This window comes from Mustela nigripes, chromosome 3, assembly GCF_022355385.1.
Source record: "Mustela nigripes isolate SB6536 chromosome 3, MUSNIG.SB6536, whole genome shotgun sequence".
Lineage (NCBI taxonomy): Eukaryota > Metazoa > Chordata > Mammalia > Carnivora > Mustelidae > Mustela > Mustela nigripes.
The window spans coordinates 153,321,937-153,348,757 of NC_081559.1; the positions used below are offsets into that span (position 1 = coordinate 153,321,937).

The window sequence follows — 26,821 nt, forward strand, 5'->3', positions numbered from 1 at the left end:
TCTCCCAATCCCCCTCCCCACAGCAACCCTCAGTTTGTTTTGTGAGATTAAGAGTCACTTATGGTTTGTCTCCCTCCCAATCCCATCTTGTTTCATTTATTCTTCTCCTACCTTGCTTTTCTTTTTCAAGATTGCTTTGGCTATTCAGGGTCTTTTGTGGTTCCATACAAATTTTTGGATTATTTGTTCTAGCTCTGTGAAAAATGCTGGTCATATTTTGATGGGGATGGCCTTAAATGTGTAGGTTGCTTTGGGTAGTATAGACATTTTTACAATATTTGTTCTTCGAATGCATGAGCAAGGAATGCTTTCCCATTTCTTTGTCTCATGTTCAATTTCTTTCAGAAGTGTTTTACAGGTTTTGGAGTATAGATCTTTAACCTCTTTGGTTTAGCTTATTCCCAGCTATCTTAGAGTTTTTGATGCTATTGTAAATGGGACTGATTCCTTGATTTCTCTTTCTGTTGCTTCATTATTGGTTTAGAGAAATGCAGCAGATTTCTGTATGTCCATTTGTACCCTGTGACTTTACTGAATTCATGTATCAGTTCTAGCAATTTTTTGGTGGAGCCTTTCCGGTTTTCTATACAGAGTGTCATGTCTTGTGCAAATAGTGACTTCTTCTTTGAATTCTTTGCTGATTTGGATGCCCTTTATTTCTCTTTGTTATTTGATTGCTGAGGTTAGTACTATGTTAAATAATAATGGTAAGAATGGACATCGCTATCATGTTCCCGACCTTAGGGGAAAAGCTCTCGGTTTTTCCCTGTTGAGGATGATATTAGCTATAGTTCTTTTACATATGGCCCTTACGATGTTGATGTATGTACTCTCTATCCCTACTTTGTGGAAGGTTTATATCAAGAGTGGATCCTGGGGGCACCTGTGTAGCTCAGTGGGTTAAGCCTCTGCCTTTGGCTCGGGTCATGATCTCAGGGTCCTGGGATTGAGCCCCACAATGGACTCTCTGCTTGGCAGGGAGCCTGCTTCCCCCTCTCTCTGCCCGCCTTGCTGCCTACTTGTGATCTCTGTCTGTCAAATAAATAAATAAAATCTTAAAAAAAAAAAACTTTAATTAAAAAAAAGAATGGATCCTGTACTTTGTCAAATGCTTTTTCTGTATCTATTAAGATCATATGGTTCTTATCCATTCTTTTATTAATGTGATATATCACAATGATTGATTTGCAAATATTAAACCACCCTTGAAACCCAGGAGTAAATCCCACTTGATCATGGTGAATGACTGATTCTTTTAATTTACTGTTGGATTCAATTGCTAGTATTTTGTTGAGGATTTTTGCATCCATGTTCATCACGCATATTGGCCTGTAGTTCTCTTTTTTAGTGGAGTCTTTGGTTTTAAGATCAAGGTAATGTTGGCCTCATAGAATATATTTGGAAGTTTTCTTTCCATTTCTATTTTTTGGAGCAGTTTCAGAAGAATAGGTAGTAACTCTTCTTCAAATGTTTGGGAGAATTGCCCTGGGAAGCCATCCTGCCCTGGACTTTTGTCAGGAGATTTTCAATTGCTGATTCAATTTTGCTGCTGGTTATCAGTTTGTTCAAGTTTTCTATTTCTTCTGCTTTCAGTTTTGGTAGTTTACATATTTCTAGGACTTTTCCATTTCTTCCAGATTGCCCAATTTGTTGGCATATAATTTTTCTGTGGTCTTGGTTGTGATCTCCCTTCTCTCATTCATGATTTAATTTATTTGGGTCCTTTCTCTTTTCTTTTTGGTAAGTACTGGCTAGGGGTTTATCAATTTTATTAATTTTTTTCAAAGAACCAGCTCTTGTTTCATGATCTGTTCTACCGTTTTTGTTGTTGTTGTTTTTTCTGTATCATTGATTTCTACTCTAATCTTTATTATTTCTCTTCAGCTGCTGGCTTGAGGATTCACTTGTTCTTTTTTTAAATCCTCTAGGTGTAAAGTTATCAACAGAAGTTCTTAATTATTTCTCCATCTCATTTGAAGGTGAATAATGCATGAGTTCATTAAATTTCTATATGTTTACAGTTGACAGTACTAAATCTGGGAAATAACCTTTTGGAAGAAATTCCGGAAGAGGTGAAATACCTTACATCCCTGAAGAAGCTTCATTTATTTGGAAATAAGATTTGTAAATTTGCATCTGGAGCATATGGTAAGTTAGTCAAAGAAGAGCATCATTATGGAATCAAACCTAATCTTCTTACATTGGACAAGTAAAAAAGTAAAAGATATTTTACCTTTTGATCTTTTTTTGTTGCAGATATTTACTCACTATTCTTGAAATGAAGGAACTTGGGGGACATTTTTTCAACTATTATATTATCTATTTCTCTAATGTGGACCTAAGAAAATAAGTTAGTATTAAATTTTTCTAAACCTAAAATCTAAAAAAGAAAACCTTCCCTTTTTAGAATCAGTGTACATTTTGACCCTTGAATCTAGAGGCCCTTTCTCTGTGCCTGCAAGGAAACTGGCTGAAAATCAAATAAAGAAAAACTCTTCTTGTTCTTTATACTTTTTATTGTCTCAATGTTAAGCTACAATATTTGATCAAGATGCTAAGTTTAAAATCAAAGGATAATTTGAAAGAAAATATATGAGATCCAATAATTGGCATTTTTCTTTTTTGGTGTTTCCTTTCAACTTAAAACTTCTCTATTCAAAGAACACTTTTCTTATTTAATATAGGGAGAGGGGCTTAAGGATAAAACACAAGACAAAGAGATCTGGATGATTTTTATAGCTTCATTGACCCATGTACAGTACTTTATCATTCTATGTCTTTGTCCTTATTAATAAAACTAAAGATATGTTTTGTGAACTTTTAAGACATGGGTGCTAGATATAATCACTGTCATCATCAAGCAACATTTATTGAGGCTATCACTGCATGGGGCGCTAAATTAGGGGAATATTTGGCAAATAGCACAAATAGACTTCGTTTGATCTCTTTACTTTAAAACCCTGAATCATGTATCTTGGGGAAATAGTTTTTCAAAATAAGAACTGTAGTAAACACTTACCGATGCTTATACATGTTATATATGCAAACCCACAGATTCAGGGTTCAATTACACTTTACGTGGGAAGAAAACAGTTTACATAAGGAAAAAATTAAGGGTGTGAAACAACCACAATTTTATAAACTATACTGTGGAGACAAACTTAAAACCCGACTTACATAAGTAATATTATGTAACCTAGTTAACGTTGATTTAGGTTTCCATAAAGAAAATTTTTTTCTTCTGTGCCCTTAAATAGGAGGTTTATAAGATATATGTAACCTGTGTACACTGCCCCTGGATGTCTGTAGTTGCTGTATTTCTTGGTTTTGGGCTGTTGAACTTTGAAAAGCCCATGTGAATGACAAAGAATATGTTTTAGAATATGTTTTATGTTGTGTCCTTATTATCCAAGAGCAGAAGTAGTTTAGTGTCAGGGAGTTGAACGCTATCTAGCCTGTACTACATGACCCAGTCACTCTGACCAGACCAGACTGGGCCGGGGCTAGACATGTGTCCCAAGATAGGCTGATATTAGTCTTTTTCTTGGGAATTATGGTAGAAATCTAAAACAGTGTAACTGGTCTGAGCTCATCATATGAACTAAGATAGTGGTTGCAACTGGTGTCCTGTGAGTTGAAACTGGTTCAACTGGTTTCTGAGCTGAAACTGGCTCACAAATAAGTTTGATGGCCTTTTAAAAAATTTGAGTTAGGGTACCTAAATTTGCAAATCAGAAGAGTTCATTAAAAACAACAACAATAACAAACAAAATGGATCTCCCACTCTTCTTTGTTTTAAGAAAGAAAGACTAGGCAACACTGGAATCACATTCCTACATGATAACAATGGCCAGGGGCTGGCTGCATGGCAGCTGTCCTGTTAGATAAGGCAGGTGCTCACCAATTCCGCACACTCCTGCCTGGTACACTCCCACCAGGGCCACTAGGATGTTCTGAGTTATCTTCTCAGTTCCTGTAGGCATTTCAGTTCGTCTACCCGGTCCGTGAACATTTAAATGCAGCAATAGTAGGATGGCTATGAATGTATGGAAAATTAGAGAAAACCTACTCAAAAGAGAAAGCCTGGGGAGTGGGGGAAAGAAAGGAGTAGGAAGAGAAAGAGAGACAGAATATAAATATGAAGTTGAGAGAAGCTGTAATGAGAAATAAAACTCTGTGTTCTTCAGAGATGCCCTGAGAATGTGGGTGTCCTTGCATATCACACACAGCTTGTTTTAGTGGTTCAGTCCAAGAAACATGAGAAGCCCAGGAGACCCAGCATGAGCATTTCTTTAACTATGAAGAGCAATCGAAGGCCTATGTATATACATACACAGCCAATATGTATATATGAACCTATAATCATGTAGCATTACATATCGATTACACATATATATACACATATTTATGTTAATAAGATCCCCTTACCCCCATGAGCTAAGGGCCCAGTGTGTTGGGCGGCTGGCATAGTCATTGCCAAGCCTAACAGGGAGAAACCTGCCATGGCGGTGTACCTGGAGCTGCCTTGAGTCACCGATTTTGAGTTCAAAAGGTTGCTGGTGACGCCTTGGGAGATGGACCTCTAAGAGCAGATGGCGAGCCACACCATGACCTTTCCCCCTTGGCCGGCCTGCAGTAGAGCACCATCTCAGAATTACGTGCAGGAAAGGCTTTCCAGGTCACCCCGTGTGTGACACACACTGGTGCCAGTCCGACAAACGGGGAAGAAGGACAAGCACACAAGCCCCCAGTCCATCCGTCTGCTCTGCCTTGAGCTCTGCGTAGAGTCTGGTGGTCTAGGAGGACCTATTCCCGACGAAATGCGCCAAAGAGTGCCTCACCTCCTTTGCACCTCAGGTGAAGAAGATCCCCAAGTTCCCGTGCCAGGTGCTAGTACTTCTACTGGTCCTTCTTCAAGGTCACTCCAGCGCTGCATGGACACTTGTTCACACTTTGGGTCCCCTTTGTCCTCCTCCCAAGGGAGGTCCACCTGAGCGGCCACAAAGAGAATGCAAACATGGGCCACCTGCCCGAGGTGCCGAGGTGCTGTGCAGCAGTGGGGCGGCGGCAGGAGCACGGGGCGCGGAGCCCGTCACACAGGCACGCGCACGTGCTGAGAGAAGGTGGTATGCGTGCCTGCGTGAGAGTGCGTGCACGTGCCCGGCTCGCGCGCGGGAGGTCGGCCCACTCACACTGCCCAGCCGCGCGCCCGCTAAGGTGCTGGTGGCTGGTGCCTTTGACCGCTCTCGCTACGTGATTTTTCTGATGCATGGGTGAATGCCGCCAGTAAGGAGGGCCCTTTGGATTTCATTTATTCGCTCAACATTTATGGAAGAGCCCTTTTCAGTTAAACTAAAACAAAATAACCCTGAGTTCAGGTGCCGCTTAGTTTCTGGTTCCAGTGTGTGGTGAGCCTGGCTGTGCTTTGCTCTTGGGCGCTGTGATTTAGCTTTTTAATTTGGTGACGAATTCCCTCTATTTTGTTTAAGCTAGTTTAAGAGGGTATCTGTCACCAGCGACCCCACGAGCCTTGGCCAAGGCAAGAAACCAGAAGGAAAAACAACGGTATATAGAAAAGTGGCTATAAGTTATTCTCTAAGAGATAGCTAACGTGACTAAAATTATTTCCCAACAGATGGCTTACAAAATTTGATTCTGCTTAATCTGAACAACAATCAGCTCACATGGATTCCTCGAGAAGTCAGCAGGTAATTTTGTTTATAGCTAGACTTCCAGCCCCACCCTGGTCCTCTGAACCTCAACCTCCTTGTCTGGCCTAGCTCTCTGTGGGGTTTGTACCTGGCAAAGAGGCATCTGAAGGACTGAGGCAAGTCGCTATTTTTAAGCAAATGATTCTTTAAACACTTGAGGGCAATGAAAAATAGCATGACTTGGCGGTCTAAGTGTGAAAGTGGGGGTTTGAAACCTAAAAGTTCTAAAGTTGATTGCATTATTGGTTTCCTAACTCTGGGGTTCTTGCAGTTTGCTCTGATATAGAATTGGGAACATTAAATTTTATTTCGTGAAGTACTGGAAACCATTTTCAGCTTAATGGAAGAAGTCAGGTAAAAGCAAAGTCTTGAAAATCGAGATACATTTTCATTAACCACCCCCCCACACACACATTTTCTTATTAACAACAACAACAAAATGCTACACACCTTATCCTGCACATCTGCACAGATGGGCTGCGGTTACAGTGGCTTTCTGGAGCCAGCTGAGGGCCTCGTCCTTCTGCAGGCAAAACACTCTCTTGGGTTTTTCCCCTGACAGATGGAGAGAAAACCCTACTTGGGTTTACTTGACTTTGGAGACTCTCTTTATTGCCTGTTGAATGGAAACAGATGTTTTACAACATAAGAGCATCCAGATTTTTAAAGGATACAAAACTATGAACAGTCCTTAACAAAGGGATTTGTGCAGCACCTAAAGTCTATTCCAATTCACTTGTCTATACTTCTAGCCAATATGTTTTGCTTCCCAGGGAGATTTTCACAGAGAAAGTAATGTTTTAAGTCAGAATAACTAGGAAAAATTTTAAGTGATCTAATTTCTGAAGAAGAAGACTATTTATAACAGTGAAGATGCCAGTAGGTGTTTGCTTGCTCTTTCATTTATTCAGCTTCTCAATGGAATTTGCGTATCAGTGATATAATGAAGAAAAGGGAAGATCTGGCAAACGGGGCCATATCTTTGTGCCGCTGGCCTTATGAGTTTGGGCAAGTAATTTAACTGCTCCTTAGCTTGCTTATGTCCAAAGGAAGAAGTTTTGAGTAGATGAACTTTAAAACCTTTACAGTTATAACACTATGATTTCATAATCTATTAAGCTTCGATCTGTTTGGAGTATTAAGTATAATAGTCAAAGAACTGCATAAATCTATAGTGACATTTTAGAAGATGAAAGCTTTTGCTGAAAAATGTAGGATTGCAAAATAGTTAAGTCTACACTATTTTATAGATAATTCTGGATTGTCTGTATTCAGACTGTGTCCTATATGTAGGCTAATTGGTCACCTCCTCAAGCAAGATTCCATTTTCTGACTTTGGGAAAGTTTCTTCACCTTCCCATACCTTAGTGTCTTCAGCTGCAGCATTAGGACAATAATAGTGCCTATTCATAGGGTTGTTTTGACAGTTAAATATGCAAATTTGTCAAAAATATTTAAGATTGAGCCTGGGACATAGTAAGTGCTCAGTGGATGTTAGCTTTTCTTATTATGGGTTCTTACTTTTATTCTTCTTTTTGTTCCTCCCATTCATTCCTTTTTAGAGAGGAAAGAAGGACTTACTGGTGAATTTGGGAAAACCATTTAGTGTACATGGCTCAGTGTCCTCCTTTTAGTCTGTCATCAAGTAAGCAGTTTCCTTAGCAGGAAAGGCCATGACCGGGTGGGTATGTTTATTCAGGGGAGGACTGAGAGATGGGGAGACTGTTCATGTCAGCTCTATGCTGATGTGTGAATCCCTTCTTTTAAAATCCCATGTCTTATTTCTCTATTTGTTTAGAACCTGGGAGGGGGAGTGATCTGTTTGTTGGCTAAACTACAAAGTGTTGGTTAATGGACTTGGAGTCAAACCTGGACAGGTCAGAGTTTTGCCCCTAAACAACCCTGTCTGCGGCAGGGCAGCGCAGCCACAGAAGGAAAAGGAGAAGGTGGGCATCTTGGCAACAGAATCTCTCTGAAAGAAAGGGAAAAAAGAATGGACAAAGCCAGTGGACTCAGTTTTTTCTTCAAATTCACCACTAAGTGCAGTTTCTCTTCAGCCTACTGGAGAGGAAGGGGGCAGGGAGAAGCTGCAAGTGTGCCTCTTACAGTTTTCTTTTGGAGGAATGGAAGTTCTCCCTGCTCCTGGAGATGAAAACAATGACACATACTATTTTTTTCCTCTGCTCTTTGCTCAGCCAATGAATGATGGCTTTTTACAGTAGCCTCTGAGCTCAACTTCATGCCTTGGAGTACTGACAAAATGAAAAACCAACTGCCATGGTAGTAATTCTGAGTAGAATCAATTAGAGTTGTGATTATAACAGTGATTAGTGAAGAAAATTCCTTGTACCACAGGAATTTCTCCACAGGACCTACTCCACACATTTTTGCTTTCTTTTAACACTGGGTCATCCAGTTTTGACTGTATATCTTCTCGCAAATGACTTTGCTCTGTATTTTACCAAGAAATTTGGCTCCCTCTTTATCTTGCCTTTCCAGCCTCTTTATCTGGCCTTAAGCAGACCTTAAGACAAAATCTACCTCTTGCCTTTTAACTCTGGCTCCCTCATTCTCTTCTTTATAGTCAAACTTCTCTCAATCTATTGCTTTTGTTTTCTCCCTTAAAATTCTCTTTTTTCTCTTCATTCTACTTAATATTATTTTTAAAGACCATTAGTGTCCTTTGGGCAATCAAATCTAGTGGTATTTTCTTGCTGCTGAATACAAATTCCACAAAAATCACAAGTGTTCCCATTCAATAAATTTTGACCAATGTACACACACCAATAAGGTCTTGAACGTTTCCTTCAACCCACAAATTTCCTCATCCACACTTCCTGAATTCTTACCTCTCATAAGCAACTATTGTGATTTCTACCTCTACACATTAGTTTTACTTGTTCTAGAACTAAATAAATTGAATCATACAGTTTGTATTCTTTTGTGTCTGTCTTTTGCTAAGCATAATTTTTTTTTTTTGAGAGTCACCTTATTGTTGACTTTGTTGGGGATTTGTTGTTTTTTGTTTATACCCAGTAGCATTTCATTGCGTAAATTATGCCACAAGTTATTTTTGCCTGTTTCAGTACATTTGTATTATTTCCCATTTGGAGCTATTATGAATTAAGATATTATAACTATTCTTGTGGAAGTCTTTTGGTGGACATATGTTTAATTTATTTTTCATTTCAATTCCGAGGAGTAGAGTTGTAGAGTCATGAAGTAGGAGTATTAGTGTATATGTCAATTTATTAAGAGCTGCCTGTAGTTTTGCAAAGTGATTGTGCCATTTTACATTCTGGCAGATTTTAAAATGTTTACCATCATAGTTGGTATGGAGTCATGTCTCATGGTAGTTTTAATTTGCATTTCTCTAGTGTCTAATGACAGTTGAGCACCTTTTCATGTTCTTGTTCCCCATTTTTATATCTTCTTTTGTGAAGTGTTTGTATCAGGTATTTTTCCCATTGGAATAAATTTGCAGTTTATTTCTTTCTTAACATTGAGTTGTAAGAGTTCCTTATGCATTCTGGATACAAGTGCTTTGACAAGTGCGTGTATTGCAGATATCTCTTCTGGTATGTGGCTTGCTTTTTATTTTCTTTGCAGTACCTTTAGATGAAAGTTAGTTTTTAACTTTGATGAAGGCCAATTTATAAATACTTTTATTTTAAGATAAGTGCTTTCTGTGGACTTCATAAGGAAATATTTGCTTATCTCACTTATCAAGATATGATCCTATATATTCTTCTACAATGTTTATAGTTTTAGTTTTTGAATTTAGGTCTATAATTCATCTCAAATTAATGCTTGTGCGTAATGTTGGGTAATAGTCAAAGTTCTTTTTTCCCCCCACATTATCCTATATTTTCTTCTATAAACTATAGTTTTAGTTTTTATGTATAGGTCTATGAGTCACCACAAATTAATATCTGTGTGTGATGTGGGTAATGGTTAAAGGTTTTTTTTCCCTCGAATGTTTATCCAGTTATTCTAGCACCAATTGTTGAAAGACTGTTTTTTTTTTTAATTATATTGCTTTGACATCCCCAAAGTCAAAATACCATTCATGTGTCTCTTTGACTATCCCTTCTATTGCATCAATCTATTTTTCTATAATTTCTCTAAATACTATTTTAATTATTGTAGCTGTATTGTAGCTTTGAAATCAGTTAATGTGAGTCCTTTGACTTTGTGTTTTTTATAATAGTTTTGGCCTGGGTACTTTGACTATCCATGTAAATTTTAAAATTGATTTGTCAGTTTTTACACAAAGAAACTGTTAAGATTTTTATTTGGGAGAGAGCCTAAGTGATGCAGTCAGTTGAGCATCCAACTCCTGGTTTCAGCTCAGGTCGTAATCTCAGGGTCGTGTTATTGAGCCCCGCGTGAGGCTCCGTGCTTAACACAGATTGTGCTTCAGGCTCCCTCTCCCTCTCCCCTCTGTGCACACTCTCTAAAATAAATAAATCAGTCTTTAAAAACAGTTTTTATTTGGGCTAAGTTGAACTGTAGATCACTTTGGGGAGAACTGGCATCTTAGTAATATTGTTTCTTTTTATATGTGGGCAAGATGTATCCCTACTTTTATTTCAAGATCTTTTAAATTTTATTAATCATAATTGATAGTTTTCAGTATAGATGTCTCTCACATCCTTTGTTAAATGTTTTTCTATTTTATGGTTGTTTTTTAAAAAAATGTTGCTGTAAATGGAGTTTTTAGAACTTTCATTTCCAATTTTTGTGGCTACAATATAGAAGTACAATAGATTTTTTAAAATAATGACTTTATAGTATATGATCCTGCTTCTGGTTCTAGTAGTTTTGTTAGCTTGTAATACCTCTCTTTAATATTTAAAGTGTCAGGGGGCGCTTGGGTGGCTCAGTGGGTTAAAGCCTCTGCTTTCAGCTCAGGTCATGATCCCAGGGTCCTGAATAGAGCCCCGCATTGGGCTTTCTGCTCAGCAGAGAAGCTCTGCTTCCTCCTCTCTCTCTCTCTGCCTGCCTCTCTGCCTACTTGTGATCTCTGTCAAATAAATAAATAAAATCTTTAAAAAAAAAAAACATATAAAGTGTCACCCATCTCTTTAATTTTGAAATACTCTTCCCTGTACCTTTAAAGATTCTTTGTCAACCTGGTTCATCTCCTGTTTCTCTACTCATGCCTTCTCTAGGTGCCTTTTTGTTTTGTTTTTGTTTCTGTTATTTGTCAGATGTTCACATTCTTCAAGAATCTTTACCACTTGCTGCTTCTCTCTCTTCTCCTGCCCTTTTTGTTGTTCTTCCTCTCATCTCATCTATTCACATGGCTTTCCTTGTCAGGTTTGTAGTCTTCCCCAGACCCCTTCACCAGGCCTGACCACTTCCCTTCCGCCAGGCCCCCTTTTTTAATGGTCTAAAACGTATCACCTCATTCTGTTATTACTTTGATCTCAGCACATTGGGATTATCATATATTTTCATTCTTTGCTTTGTAAACAGACACATCTGCATTTGAGTCTTGGCACTGTTATCTACTAGATGGGTGATTTGGGTAGGTTGTTTACTGCCTCTGATGCTTTATTTTTCTCATTTCTAAATTAAGGGTAATAGCTCCAGCCTTTGGGTTATGGTGATGATGTAGTTTAATGCACAGGTACATATTTGATGCTGAACATTGCTAATTTCTTTCATTTCTTTATTCAAAATATTAATATTTTCTCACCTTCTATTGCCCCCTTTGTTGGCCTGATTTTAAATGTTCTGTTATTCAAAGCCAAGTTCAAATGTTTATTCTCCCCAAATGCTTATGATATGCCTCCCTAGCATACCTGCAACTGGAAACTCGAATTTCTTGAATCCCTTTCTCCCTGTCTGATGGCATTTCCTAACTTCATTTTATGGCTCTAATATCTCCTTCTAGACCATGATATCCATAATGGCAGAATTTGTGGCTGATTCATCTTTGTATCTTCTGCAGCAACTAAGTAGTTCTCACATCTATTTGGTGCAGGATATTTATATCTATACCTCTATCCATTTATATCCATGTATACATGTATGTGTATATTTGTGCATATCTGTGTCTTCCTTTGTCCTCTGGCTTCTTCTTTAATATAGCCAATATATACGAACAAAAAATGAAAATAGAGTTTTCTCTCTCTTAAATCAATGTTTTGATTACATAACATTCTTTTAACATAAGCTATCTGATTATAAAATATCTTTAAAAGTTAAATTATAGTAAAGATTTTTTAAAAACTTTTTTAGAAAGAGGATGCATTTTTTTTTAAGATTTAATTTATTTATTTGACAGACAGATCACAAGTAGGCAAAGAGGCAGGCAGAGAGAGGAGGAAGCAGGCTCCCTGCTGAGCAGAGAGCCTGATGCGGCGCTTGATCCCAGGACCCTGAGATCATGACCTGAGATGAAGGCAGAGGCCTTAACCCACTGAGCGACCCAGGTGCCCCTATAGTAAAGATTTTTTATGCTCAAAGTATTTGTAGTAGTTGTGAACCCATGATGAAAGTGAGGCTCAGATGAGCTACAAAAAAAATGAATTGACACATGCTTCTGATAAGTAAAAGGGCTTTCTTATTCTCATGAATTTCTTTCACATACTTTATTTTTTAGATTAAAAAGCCTTATATATTTGAGTATGAATCATAACCAGCTAGCCAGCATTCCTAAAGAACTTTGTTTTCTTAAGAATCTTTCTGAACTTCAACTTAACTACAATCAGCTCATTTACATACCTGAAGAGATTAAGTTCTTGAAGAAGCTCCAGAAGCTTCTTCTGGTGGGAAACAACATTGAAGTTTTGCCAGAGGTAAGCTAAACATGGATCCAAATTTTCTCGGGGAAGAGCTCATTGTGACACAGTGGAGAGTGGTTATGGAATAGATTTGGACATCTGAGTACAAGCCATTATTTGCTTTCCCTCTGATTAGGCATAGTCCATTCCCAAAGCCCTATGACGAAAGAGGGTTATCACTTGGATATTCTACGTAGCTGGGGAGGCCAAATTTAGTAAATAAGGGTACAGGATGCTCATTTAAACTTGAATCTCAGATAAGGAACGAATAATTTTTTAGTACATATATGTTCCAAATATAACATGGGACATACTTCTACTAAAAAAAAAATTGTTGTCTGAAATGTAAATTTAAGCAAACCTCCTGTATTTTATCTGGAAGCCTTATGTATGGCATAAATGTTAAGTACATTTTGGTTTTGGAATATGTGCTATATACTTCCATTTTTCCTACAAATCTCTTCTCCATCTTTTCCCAACATGTTTTGTGCTTGGAAAACTGACCTGCATGGGCATCAGTAAGCTGCTTTGTCCTCTGGCTTCCTCTTGGATATGGCCAGTGAGAGCCACTAGTAGGAGTTGAAAGGGCAGGAGGAGAATGAGTACCAGATGGTATACCCATGGTACCCTTCCTGATAGAATGTTGTAAGTTGTTTGCACACTTCTCTAGTAGACCGTAATGAATATTAGGTGATCCTCATATGGACAATTACTACTTTCCCTTGGCTTTTTAGGCCCATAGCTGAAAAGAACTCCTTGCTGTTGCCAGCTTTTGGGAACTTTGTGGGAACCTTGCCAAACGTTTATAAATTATGGCTTTATTAAACTCTCCTCAAATTTCCCAGTTTAAGAGTACAGTTTCCTGCTAGGAATTTGTCACTGAGTTTACCTTCCTTCCCTGTGCAAATTAAAGTTAATTTGATAGGAGGGGATGCATGTCATGCAGTAAGTTGAGGAATACAAAAAGTAGATCAATTCCTGCTGTTTTATTTTTCTCTCAAGAGGATATTCTATTTAAAAATTCTGGGTGCCTAAGTGGCTCAGTTGGTTAAGCATCTGGCTTCAGCTCAGTTCATGATCCCAGGGTCCTGGGATTGAGTCCCACAACAGGCTCCCAGCTCATTGGGAAGTCTGCTTATTCCTCTGCCGCCTCCTCTCTTTCTGTCTCTCATGAATAAATAAAGAAAATCTTAAAAAATAAAATAAAAATAAATAAATAAAAATTCTGTGCAAACTGTAATCTGATATGTGAAAAAGTATATTTCAAAAATTTTATTCTTCAATTCCTTAAAAAAATCCCAATTTCTGCAGATGAGTAAGAACAGTTCTCAAAATTACAAACTAAATCTATTAAAAGTGTAATACCTTTATGTGAGGGAAAAACAGTAACAGTAGTACCATGATCATTGTCATGAAGCATTATATTATTTAGTATTCATAACAACTCTGGGATGTTGTTCTTTTTATTAAACCATTTTATTTCATTTTTAAAAAATGTTTTATTTACTTGCAAGAGAGGGAAAGCGAGTGAGAACACAAGGGTGGGGGAGGGATAGAGAGAGAGGGAGAAAAGCAGACTCCCCGCTGAGCAGGGAGCCTGATGTGGGGCTCAGACCCAGACCCTGAAATCATGACTTGAGACAGATGCTCAACCAACTGAGCCACCCAAGCACCCCTACCCATTTAAAATAAAGAACAGAGAGGTTATATGACTTGAATACAGTTTGCAAAGGTCAGAGAAGGGACTCAAATCCATGTCCATCTGACTTAAAAGTCTGTACTTAAACTCAATATTCTTACTACAATTTTTTTTTTAAATCCTGAGGAGTTTGGACTTTAAAAAATTTAAATGCTAGTAGGTCTTGTCCTGAAGTATTATGTAAAGAATGCCTATGATTATATGTCCTTGTACATTTAATATGATTCAGCCTATCATTGTTCTTTTTGGTCTACATTATAAATAGTAAGACATTATAGGAAGTACTCATTTCTTTTGCTAATGAACAAATTATGAATCATTTTCTGGTACATTATATTTTTAAAAATCTTAAAGTTTATTTCTATATTTTTAATTTTTAAAAAGATTTTGTTTATTTATTTAGAAGAGGGAGCATAAGCATGAGTTGGGGAGAGGCAGAGGGAGAGGGAGAGGGAGGAAAATCTCAGGCCGACTCCTCGCTGAACTCAGAACCTGATGCTGGGTTCCATGTGGGCCTTGATCCCAGGACCCTGAGATCATGACCTGAACTGAAATCAAGAGTTGGATGCTTAACTGACTGAGCCACCCAGGCATCCCTGGTACATTATGAATTACATGTATGTTTGCACACGGGTGTGAATGTATATGCCCATTCAGTCACATTGGGCATGTAGATAGAGACAGTAACAGATTTTATTTTTTTATAAGGAAAGGATTGTGTCAGCACAGTGCTAAGCAAAAGGTAGATGTAAAATAAATGCCTTTGGAATTGTTGATAGACCTTTTACACCTGTTTTCTGTTTTTTAAAACTGCTTTGTATTTTGATTTTGGTAATATCTACCAAGTTCTCACTATAAGGCCTTTCAGTAAGCACTTTCTGATTAGTAACTTATTTAATCCATTCAATAACCATATTAAAGTAAGGGCTTCCATTACCATTTTCATTTTACAAATGGGGAAACTGAAGTACGAAGAGATTAAGAAATTTGTCCATAGTTACATAGCATCAGAGGTCAGATTTGAACCCACAAACAGTCTAACTCTTGGCCACCATGTTGCCCTGGAGTAGTCCAAGGAATGGAGACCATACAGACACCCCTGGACCTATGGATCTGCTCCAGGAGGGGGTGCTGAAGAATTGATCAGGTAATTAGGAAAGAAGGTCAATCCCATCAAGTTTGAAGCTGGAAGAAATTTATGATTCTACATATTAGATTCTTAAAAATCTCTCTTTTGTTTTCTGACACAGGAACTTTGCGATCTTATAAACCTAAGAATCCTAGACATAGCTGGAAATTTTATTCAGACATTTCCTTCAGGAGTAAGTAGAGTCTACCTCTATTATAAGTGAAATATAACTTTGTTTATGCTACTGAAGTTAGAAAAATATTGTAAATGTTGTAAAACTTTGTAGTAATTGGAACTTTGGGTTATACAGATGACTCAAAGATTTGCTTTGTTCTCAAATTTCAAAACCTGTTCTCTCCCATTCCTTCCTATGTGTTCTCTGCCTGCTGAAATTGTTTGAACTAAGTGAACTCTGATTCCTATCATAAATATTTTAAATGTTTTTTATTTTATACTGCTTTGGTTACCTCAGACTTTTTGAAAATATAACTTTCCAGAGCATGCATTTTTATCCCTTGTAATTAATCCAAGGTGACACTTTTGTTAGTTGTTTTTGAGCCATGAACAATGAAAAATATACGTTTTCTCATTTGGAAGTGAATTTTGACTTTACTGTATTTCAAAAAACCGAGGAATAGTTGGTCTTGGTGATGTCTGACTTTTGGAAAAGAAATGGCCTTTTTTCTTATTGCATTTTTATACCCAAGCAAGCTTAGTTCCACATGCAGGGCAATAGTTAGAAGCTCATCAATCCAGAAGGTTTTCAATAAATATATATATTTTTTATTTGACAGAAAGAAAGAGATCTCCAATAGGCAGAGAGGCAGGCAGAGACAGAGGGAGAAGCAGGCTCCTTGCTGAGCAGAGAACCCGATGTGGTGCTCGATCCCGGGACCCTGGGATCATGACCTAAGCTGAAGGCAGAGGCTTAACCCACTGAGCCACCCAGGCACCCAGTAAATAATTTTTGATCTATTAAATACTTTAGCTGATTGATCAGCTCCAAGCTGAGATTTCAGTCCTTTTTACCCTTAAAGAAATTTACACTGAAAGCAACTCAAATATGAAAAATGAGTGTAAAGTCTGTTTTAGAAAAAAATGTGGTTTATTTGTTAAAATATGTGTAACATAAAATGTACCATTTACACACTTTTGTGTCCAGTTCTGTGGCACCAGATATAGATTCACAATGTTGCACAGCCATCATCAGCTGTTTCCAGAAGTGTTTCACCTTCTCCAACCAAAACTTTGTTCCCCTTAAACACTCTCTCCCCATTCCCCTCCCTTCACCCAGCCCCTCGCAGCCACTGTTCTTTCTGTCTCTATAAATTTGACATTTGGGAACCTTATTTAAGTACAATATACCTCATAGAAACATGCAATAACTTGTCCTTTTGTGACTGTATTTCTTGTTTGTTTGTTTGTTTTCCCCCACATATTACATTTTATTTTATTTTATTTTATTTATTTTATTAACATACAGGTCTGTGATTCATTAGTCTTATGCAATTCACAGCACTCATCAGCACATACCCTCCCCAGTATCCATCACCTAGCCACTCCATCCCACCTATCCTGTTCCCCTTCAGCAACCCTCAGGTTGTTTCCTGAGATTAAGAGTCTCTTATGGTTTGTCTCCCTCTCTGGTTTCTTATTTCATTTTTCCCTCCCTTTTCCTATGATCCTCTCTCTTGTTTCTCAAATGCCTCATATCAGTGAGATCACATGTCAATTGTCTTTCTCTGATTGACTTATTTTGCTTAGCATAATACTCTCTAGTTCTATCCACATCGTTGCAATGGCAAGATTTCATTTTTGATGGCTGCATAATATTCCTGTGTGTGTGTGTGTGTGTGTGTGTGTGTGTGTGTGTGTGTGTGTGTTTCACATCTTCTTTGTCCATTTGTGACTGTGTTTCACTTAACATAATGTCTTCACAGTTCATCTATGTTGTAGGCTGGGTTAGAATTTCCTTTCTTCCTAAAGGCTGAATCATATTTCATTGTACATATCTGTCACACTCTGTTTTTCCACTCATTTGTCAGTGGACATTTGGGCTCCTTCCACCTTTTGGCTATATAGAATAATGCTGCTGTGTGGGGCGCTTGGGTGGCTCAGTGGGTTAAAGCCTCTTCCTTCGGCTCAGGTCATGATCCCAGGGTCCTGGGATCGAGCCCTGCATTGGGCTCTCTGCTCAGCAGGGAGCCTGCTTTCTCCTCTCTCTCTTCCTGCCTCTCTGCCTACTTGGGGTCTCTGTCTGTCAAATAAATAAATAAATTCTTTTAAAAAAAAGAATAATGCTGCTGTGAACATGAGTTGTACAAGTATCTGTTTAAGTTTCTGTTTTCATTTCTTTGGGGTATATACCTAAAAGTGGAATTGCTGAGTCATGTGGTAATTGCATGGTTACTTCTTCTGAAAAATTTTTATTTAAATTCCAGTTAATTACCATATAAGATAACATTAATCTCAGGTGTGCAAATAGAGTGATTCAGCATCTCCGTTCAACACCCAGTGCGCCTCACAACAAATGGACTCCTTAGAAACAGACCTGTACCCCTGGGGATAAAAATATATGTTTATAAAAAATAAAAAATTATATTAAAAAAAAAAAGAAATCACCAAACTATCTTCTAAAAACACATAGTTTTGAATGTTTAGTGATTGCATGTTGTTAATATTGAATTTGTGAAGGCTGTCAAGTCTTACCATTGTGCAAGTCTTAGTTCACCTCTCTCTGTCCTGTGATGACTTCCAGGTTTTCCCAAACAGTCTTTTGGTGCTACCATTTCTGTGGTACTGTTTGATTTATTCCACGTAGTAGAATAATTCTTTTCAAGTCTGTCTTGCAGATAGACTGTAAGTTAAGTAAACTATTGAGTTTTTTAGTTCCCTCAAAAGAATCATTTTTAAATCTTTAAAAAATCTTTTAAGCAAAGATCTTTCTCCAGCTCCTCTTTCCCTCAAGAGCCCAGCTATTTTTCAAATTGTAGTCATTGGGAAGAAAGAGTTGACCTGACTAAAGTGAGAAAAAGTTTTAATGATGATTACCAGGGGCATCATGACATTTGCCTTTGATGTGAAGTGTATAACAGAAGATCTACAAAACATTTGCAGACCTAACAGAAAGCTTCATGTTTCTGTAACACTTGTGATCAGAATCCTCCATTAGTCTAACTGCCTGAACGGTCATAACTGTACTTTTCAGATTGAGAAATGGCACTAAAAGTTATATTTCTAGAGCATTATTTTGCAATTATTTAGTAATTAAATTGCAAAACAATGTTGCATGTTATTAAATATTCACAGCAATTAGATTTTGAATAGCTTATGGGAAAAGACCAAAATCTGGTATTATTATTCCTGTTTAGTACTGAGGCTCCAGAGAAGTAATTTACCTATGGCAGTGGCCCTTAGACTTGAGAGGGCATCAGAGTCCCTGGATGACTTATGAAAAGGCAGAGGGCTGGCCCACATCTGTACAGTTTCTGATTCAGTAGGTTGGGTTGCCCGAGAATTGGCGTTCCTGTGAAGTTCTCAGGTGATACTGATGCTGCAAGTCTGGGGACCACACCTGGAGCACCCCTGTCCGGAAGTATAGAGCAGTGGTAGTGTTTGGACTTGTGCTCAAGATTTTTGGCTGCAAGCCCAGGGCTCTTCACATATTAGAACTTTCCTCTGAGAAAAAAAGAAATACTGAGGAACAAATTTTTTGTGTCACGAACGACGGTCGGGGCAGTCTCTGTTGTGCTACACAAATAAATGAGGCCGTTCTTTCATCTCACAGGGAGTTTGGGTTCCGAGAGTTTCCCTGTATCCTCAACTAAAATGATACTCAAGGGGCATTCCTTGAACAATACAGTGCTTACTTACTCTGGAAGATACTTTACACAGAAACTAAGATTTTGGTATGTGAACACAAGAAATGCCTATTAAGTTGGAAGCTGAGTTTTATATGTTACTCTTTTTCAGCCACTCTGTGGATGCACTTGGTGCATGTATACCATTGACACATCTTCCTCAACATTGATCTATCAGCCAATCTAAACATTGAAGAGATTTTTAGCATGTAGTTTTAAACACTGAGTTTTATTTTGGAGAAAGTTTGGTCAAATCCATCATCATACAATGTGTAGTAGTCTCTAACTTTTGTCTTTATAAAGTTTTCCATTTACATCAGGTGGTTGTATTTGGAAGTGAGGCTCAGGTCTTGTAAAATAGTTATAAGGACATGTAATATGATAACTTACAATATGATAACTCATGGGAAAGTCTTTGCTTTTCTAGGCATTGAGGAAATAGGCTTTAAAAGATGTAAAGCATAGCCAATGCTTCATTTTCCAAAGTTGCTGTTTGCTTTCAGTTTCAAATTCATGGTATTAACATTCATGTGAAGCCGTGGCCTCCATAAACAGGTTCTGTGTTGGAGTTAAGAATCTTGAGTATTTGTGTATCCCTGAGGTCTGTAGGCATATAGTGTTTTTATAAGAAGAAAACATACAAGGAGAAAAAGCCTCATGCAGTGGTGTTGTCATGAGAAAAATATGCTTGGACTATTTATGGGAGGGATAATAGCTATAGCACCTATTCCATTTTATCAGTGCCCCCCTTTTTTCCTTCAAGAATTCTTCAGAGTCATCATAAATCAGATTTGAGAACAGGGCAAACACTTTTCTCTTTCACAGTATGAGAAACATAGGAGAAAAAAAATGTAAGTAACTTTCCCAGAAACACAAATCATTTGAGTGGCAAAGAGACTATTTGAATCCACTATTCCCAAACAAAAATTAAATATGCCTAAGTTAGCAATTTACCAGTTGTGTGACCTTGAGCACATAACTCAAGCACTTTGTGTTTTCTTTTTTCCCCTATGGAAATTGGGGACATTAATAACACTTCTATCATAACATTGTTGGGAAAGGGTTAGTCACAACAGTTTGTGTTCAGCGAATACAGAATAAATAGATGATTAAATGAGATAATATATATAAAGCTTTTACTTGTGGTTGGCCCATGGTAGATGGTAAATATTATTTTCTTTTTATTTCAAAGCTTGTTCTGAGCTACTTGCCACTGAATCCATCCCAAATACAGGGACACTTCCACATGCTTTTAAAGCCATAAGAGCACCTGAATGATTTTAACTTGCCAATAGCAGAATAACCACCGATTTGTATGTGCAGAGGTATGCCAGATGGGTACAGTCTTATTAGCACCTTACTCTGCTTTCTGTTCTCCATGTGTTTTTTGCTTCAATAGCTGTTCCAAGTTATTTTTCTCTGCAGACCCATTTACAGTCTCCTGGCCTACTTTGGTTGAACAATAAGACAAAAACCCAGTTTCCCTGAAGGGGACCCTCCTTTCCTTGGATTGTCACCAGGGATTCTGTTTATTTCTGTCTCCTTTCATCCTCTTTTCTCACTTGCTTTCTGATTGTCACACCAGATTCCTCTGAAAATAGGACTCCTCATTACTGAACTCCCTTTTTCTTAGACCCTTTACTCAAATTGTTGCCAGCTACTTGTCCTAATGTCCTTTCTTCTCTCAAATACTTAGAGTTTAAAAAAGTTTCTCTATTTGTAGCTGATGCTGATTGATTTTGATCCATGCCAGTCTAAGCTCATCTTGTTATGGTGTCCTTGATTCTAGACACTTGCCTTCATCTAGCATGGCACAGACCCTGGCTTAGTGTCACTTCAGCCTCCTATTTGTCTAATCCATAAAGCCTAAATATTCCACAAATTATGCCAGGGTCTTCTGTTTTACTTTTGTGTGCTTAATTCAAAGTCAAGTGAAGAAAGGCATTATATTTTTGAATAACTCTTATTGACAGATGAGGTCACCTGCTTTCAACAGAATGATTTCTATGTATGAGCAGATGCATACAAACATGTGCTAGTGCACATCTAGGGAGGGCAGTTAGCTTTTGGTGGAGAGAAATAGTTCTATGGAACTGACCAAACACATGGAGAATGGTTATATAAAATTTCAAAATGTCCACAATCAAAAATGTGCTTGAGTGGTCAAAAGCTCAGTGCAATCGTGGGAAAGGAACTGCCTGGGAAAAATGAAATTGTGATGTTTGTCTTGTATCAAAATTTCTGTCCAAACTTTTGAAACTCTGTTGCAAGATGTTTAGAAAGCAGCCTAAAAGTTTAAAACTGATGTGCAGGGAAGTGTCCATGAAGCTGTGTTCAAGGACATCTGCAAAGGTCTCCACCATCTAGTGTTTCAGTTCGAGGTATCCACTTTGCTCAGTAGTCCATGAGAAAGTCCATTTGTCTGCCGCATTCCCTTCACTTTTCTGCCTCTGGAACAGCAACATTAAAGATGGACTTTGTTCTTGTTCTCCTGCCTATAGTTTATTTTCTGTCTCTGTTGAATATTAAGGAAAACTGTACCCTATCCCTGAAGCTCATTAAATCCTCTCTAAAATTTGACCTTAATTTGAAAATAGTATATTTTCTTTGGTTGTCGGTGCTGCCTTCAGTGGCTGAGTTTATTAGGAGATATACATTTAAAACAACATTCAGTGACCTTTAAAAAAATGGGATATAAGCCAATGCTTGCCTAATGAAAACCCCTTGTGGCCTCTGTGGTTTTATGTAAGTGATGTAAGCTTAGCTAATAGAGAATTAGTGAGTTCCAAAACTTGACTAAATGCCTTGCCTGTCACTAGTTTTACGAGAATGAGATCATGTTTTCTGCTGTTTCTTATATGGAGGGAGGCAAGGAGGAGAGTGTCGAATTATATGTGATTGCGTCTTTCACCCTTCAAATTCTAAAATTTCATGAGAAAGACTTTTTGAAATGAAAAGCATAGAGAAAATTCATAAAATATTACCCTGGATGCAGTGAGGGTTTTGTTAAAATTCTGGCTCAAAAATTGAGGGCTTCATTAAGTTGCAGGTAAAACTGATATTCCCTGCTTAGCTAAAGTAAATACTCCAAGTTCTGCCTTTTTACTTCTCTGTGTGCTCTTATCAGCTTTAGAGATGAACTGGTCCTGGATGACCGACTCTAAGTGCTCCGGAGTACCCCATTCTACATGGTATGGGGGGTGGTGAACAGTGTTTAACTCTTACTCATTACTCTTGGAAGTTTCTTGTTCGAGACAAATGGCTCAGAGTGATTGAGGTGACAAAGGGAATGCTTTTTATCTTCAAAACGTAGATTCCAAAATTTAAGTAACACTCACCTCACTTGTTGAGAGAAAGGAAGCATAGGGTTATTTGCTCTTGGAGTCAGAGTCAGGGCTGCTGGCTTTTTTCTGCCATGTGATAGAAGCTGAGTTTAAATGATTTCTGAAAGAGGGCCAGTGTTTTTCAAGGGGTAAACCTAATAAAAAATGAGAAAAAATTTAAAAAGGGACTTGGGCTGAAATTCAGTAATGCAGGTCTTAGGCAGCCTCTTTATGCATTGATTTTGATTTAGATGGTGAGTTTTTTCTGCCCCACACAGCCACCCTGAAATGTGAACTCTGTGAAAGCAGGGATTTCTGTCTTTTTTTCACTGATGTATTCCCAACTCCTAGAATGGTGCATCCTGCAAACTAGACACCCAATAAATACTTGATAGGTGGACCGGTGGGTGGATGGACGCATTGGCTGGATATGGACTTGACCAAACAACCAAACATAATGGCATTGTCTTGCTGGAAAAATCAGAACTGATTGGTGAGAATGAGTAAGAAAAAAGTTGGTCTAAGGCGGTAAATTTCAACCAGAGAAGATTTTGCCCTTCAGCGACATTTGGGAGTATCTGGAGACATTTTTGGTCGTCACAACTGAGGAGATGCGGTGGTACTGTCAGCATCTAGTGGGGAGGTAGAGGTCCTGCTAAATGTTCTATCCTGTGAGGGACAGTCCCCTGTAACAAAGTATTATCTGGTCTAAAATGTCAGTGTTTTGGTTTGGAAATCCTGGTTTTAAGGATTTCCTATTTATTCCTCTATGTTTTTCAGATTGTAATCCCTATGAAATAGGGATCCTTATCAAATAGATTTGAGAGTACCTAAGAATCGGCAGTGGTGCTTGTTAAGATTTTGATGTCTTGGCTCCATGCTTATGTATTCTGAATTATGGCAAATAATGCTTTTTGCTTTAAAGTTGAATTGTTTTATATTAATGTGGCTTTATCAGCTACATATATTTGGATTCATGTTTGCAGGATACATCTATTTTAATTCTTGCTTTCAGCCTTTCTATAGCCTTAGGTTTTGGGTATATATTTCTTATAAATAGCATATGACTCTTCATTTTAAGAAGTCCAGTGTGATAACTTTTGTCTTTATATTGCAGCTTTTAGTTCATCTAAATTTAATGTAGTTACTGATTTATTTCAGACTAGCTCAGTATCTTCTTGTATATTTGTAATTTGTTCTGCTAACTCTGTGTTCCCTTTCTCTTTTCTCTTCTTTGATATGATTAGAGATTTTTGTGATTCCATTTAAAAAAATCTTTGTAAGGCATTTTAAAAAAAGATTTTATTTATTTGTTTGACAGACAGAGATCACAAGCAGGCGAAGAGAGAGGAAGGGAAGCAGGCTCCCCGCTGAGCAGAAAGCAGGACCCTGGGATCATGACCCCAGCTGAAGGCAGAGGCTTTAATCCACTGAGCCACCCAGGAACCCCCAATTTTTTTTTTTAAAGATTTCATTCATCCATTTGACAGACAGAGATCACAAGCAGGCAGAGAGGCAGGCACTGAGAGAGAGAGGAGGAAGCAGGCTCCCCACTGAGCAGAGAGCCTGATGCGGGGCTCGATCCCAGGGCCCTGGGATCATGACCTGAGCCAAAGGCAGAGGCTTTAACCCACTGAGCCACCCAGGCACCCTTGTAAGGCATTTTTATACAGTGTTTTTATTCTTTTAATTTACTACCTTAAAATTAAAAAAATCCTACTTGCTTTATGAAAATGTATTATTAATTAATACTTAGATCCTCCTCTTAGACAATGTAAAAACTTTACAACACTTTATCGACCTCTATTCTTAGATATTTTATTTGTATAATTTTGTATTTTAAATACAATTATATTTTAAATATAATTTTCTATTTTAAAAGATTTTACTATTATTTTATACAGATAGTATTCATTTAGATTTATCTGCAGGGTTCATATTCTTCTTGTTATTCAGTTCTTCCCATCTCTCCATTCTTCCTTTTGGGATTCTATATTTGTTTCTAGCTTGAATCACATTTTTTAGTTTTCTTTAAAAATGAGTCTACCTGTGGTTCAGTTTCACAGTTTTTGTTTCAGTTAAACTATCTTTCTTTTAACTTTATTCTTGAAGAATAAATTTTACTGAGTATAAAGTTTTAAAGTGACAGTACTATATTTCACTACTTTCTATACTGTTCCATTTTCTTCTAGCTTCCATTTTTGCTGTTGAGAGGTCTGGGAGAAGTGTAGCTCTTGCTTCTTGTTAGGTAACCTGTTTTCCTTTTCCTGGTAGCTTTAAACATTTCCTCATTGTCTTTCATGTTCTGCATTTCAAATATGATGTGTCTAGATATAAACTTCATTTTATTTATCCCTGGAATAATACCTGGAATTTCTTGGACTTCTTAGATATGTCAATTAATGTTTTTCCTTGTTTTTTGAAAAATTCTTCATCATTGTCTTTTTCAGTGTTACTTCTGCCTCCCCCTTCTTTTGCAACTCTAGTTTCCTGTATGTTACATCTTCTCACTATATCTCTTTTTTATCTTACCCTTTCCCCCAAACTGTTTTCTGTCTCTCTGTGCTTCATTCTAGATATTTCCTCCCGATATTTTACAATGGAATAATTTACTGTGTTTAATGTATTTTTTAACCCATCCATTAGGTTATTTCTTTCAGTTTTATTCAGCAGTACAATTTTTGGTTGGTTATTTTTCAAATCTATCATGTTACTTAAAAAATTTTTTTTTAATTTTTATTTTTTTAAAAAGATTTTATTTATTTATTTGACAGAGATCACAAGTAGGCAGAGAGGCAGGCAGAGAGAGGGAGGAGAAGCAGGCTCCCTGCTGAGCAGAGAGCCCAATGCTGCGCTTGATCCCACAACACTGAGATCATGACCTGAGCCGAAGGCAGAGGCTTAACCCACTGAGCCACCCAGGCGCCCCACATATTTTTTAAAGGGGGGCTTGAATTCACGACCCTGAGATCAAGACCAGAGCTGAGATCAAGAGTTGGATGCTTGAGTTCTTTCCATTTGTGTGGGAGAATGTGGAATGGGACACCTACCAAATCCTGGGAAGACTTATTCCTGCCTATAACCTTTCATTTGATCGAAGAGAAGAACAGCAATTCTAGAAACAGAAGAACAAGCACTTTCTGAAAGGTAGGACTGGCGGAGAAGTGAATCCAAAGTGACGGAAAGATAGACCCCAGGGGGAGGGGACGGCTCCCGGAAAGCGGCGGAGCAATGGAGCAAAAAATCAGGACTTTTAAAAGTCTGTTCCGCTGAGGGACATCGCTCCAGAGGCTAAACCGGGGCGAAGCCCACACGGGGTCAGGGTGGCCTCAGGTCCCGCGGGGTCACAGAAGGATCAGGGGTGTCTGAGTGTCGCAGAGCTTGCGGGTACTGGAACGGGAAAGCCGGCTACAGAGACAGAGCCGACAGTAAGCTCACAGCTCGGGGCTACCTTGAACCGGTTGCAGGCTCGGTGAGCTCTGAGCGCGGCCGGAGGTCAGGCAGACGGGAGTAACTGGGCACTGTTCTCTGAGGGCGCACTGAGGACAGGGGCCCCGGGCTCTAGGCTTCTCCAGGCCGGAGACCAGAAGGCCGCCATTTGTATTCCCATCCTCCAGAACTCTACGGAAAGCGCTCAGGGAACAAAAGCTCCTGAAAGCAAAACCGAGCGGATTACTCAGCGCGCCCCCTGGTAAGGGCGGTGCAATTCCGCCTGGGGCAAAGACACTTGAGAATCACTACACCAGGTCCCTCCCCCAGAAGATCAACAAGAAATCCAGCCAAGACCAAGTTCACCTACCAAGGAGTGCGATTTCAATACCAAGGAGAGCACGGAACTCATGGCTTTCTCCCTGTGATTTTTCAGTCTTGCAATTAATTTAATTTTTTTCTTTTTCATTTTTATTCTCCTCTTCTGCTAATTTTTTTAAACTGGTTTATCTAATATATATATTTTTTCTTTTTTATACTTTTCTTTATTCGTTTTCTTTTTTTAATTCTTTTTTTTTCTTTTTTTCTTTTTGAACCTCTTTTTATCCCCTTTCTCCCCCCTCATGATTTGGGATCTCTTCTGATTTGGTTAAAGCATATTTTCCTGGGGTCTTTGTCACCCTTTTAGTATTTTAATTGCTCCTTAATATACTCTTATGTGGACAAAATGACAAGACGGAAAAATTCACCACAAAAAAAAGAACAAGAGGCAGTACCGAAGGCTAGGGTCCTAATCAATACAGACATTGGTAATATGTCAGATCTAGAGTTCAGAATGACAATTCTCAAGGTTCTAGCCGGGCTAGAAAAAGGCAT

General features: G+C 38.2%; 1 protein-coding gene across 2 annotated transcripts in view; it reads left to right on the forward strand.

The window, feature by feature from the left end:
- The window catches only part of LRRC69 (leucine rich repeat containing 69), a 94,325-nt gene that overhangs the window by 37,487 nt on the left and 30,017 nt on the right, over nucleotides 1–26,821 (forward strand). The window contains exons 2-5 of one of the 2 annotated variants that reach the window (XM_059392914.1): nucleotides 2,022–2,148; nucleotides 5,636–5,708; nucleotides 12,325–12,520; nucleotides 15,455–15,526. The exons of the other annotated variant lie outside the window; for it this stretch is intronic. Coding sequence (XP_059248897.1) covers nucleotides 2,022–2,148; nucleotides 5,636–5,708; nucleotides 12,325–12,520; nucleotides 15,455–15,526 — 468 coding nt within the window. The remainder of the gene's footprint in view (nucleotides 1–2,021; nucleotides 2,149–5,635; nucleotides 5,709–12,324; nucleotides 12,521–15,454; nucleotides 15,527–26,821) is intronic. 2 annotated transcript variants of the gene reach the window in all.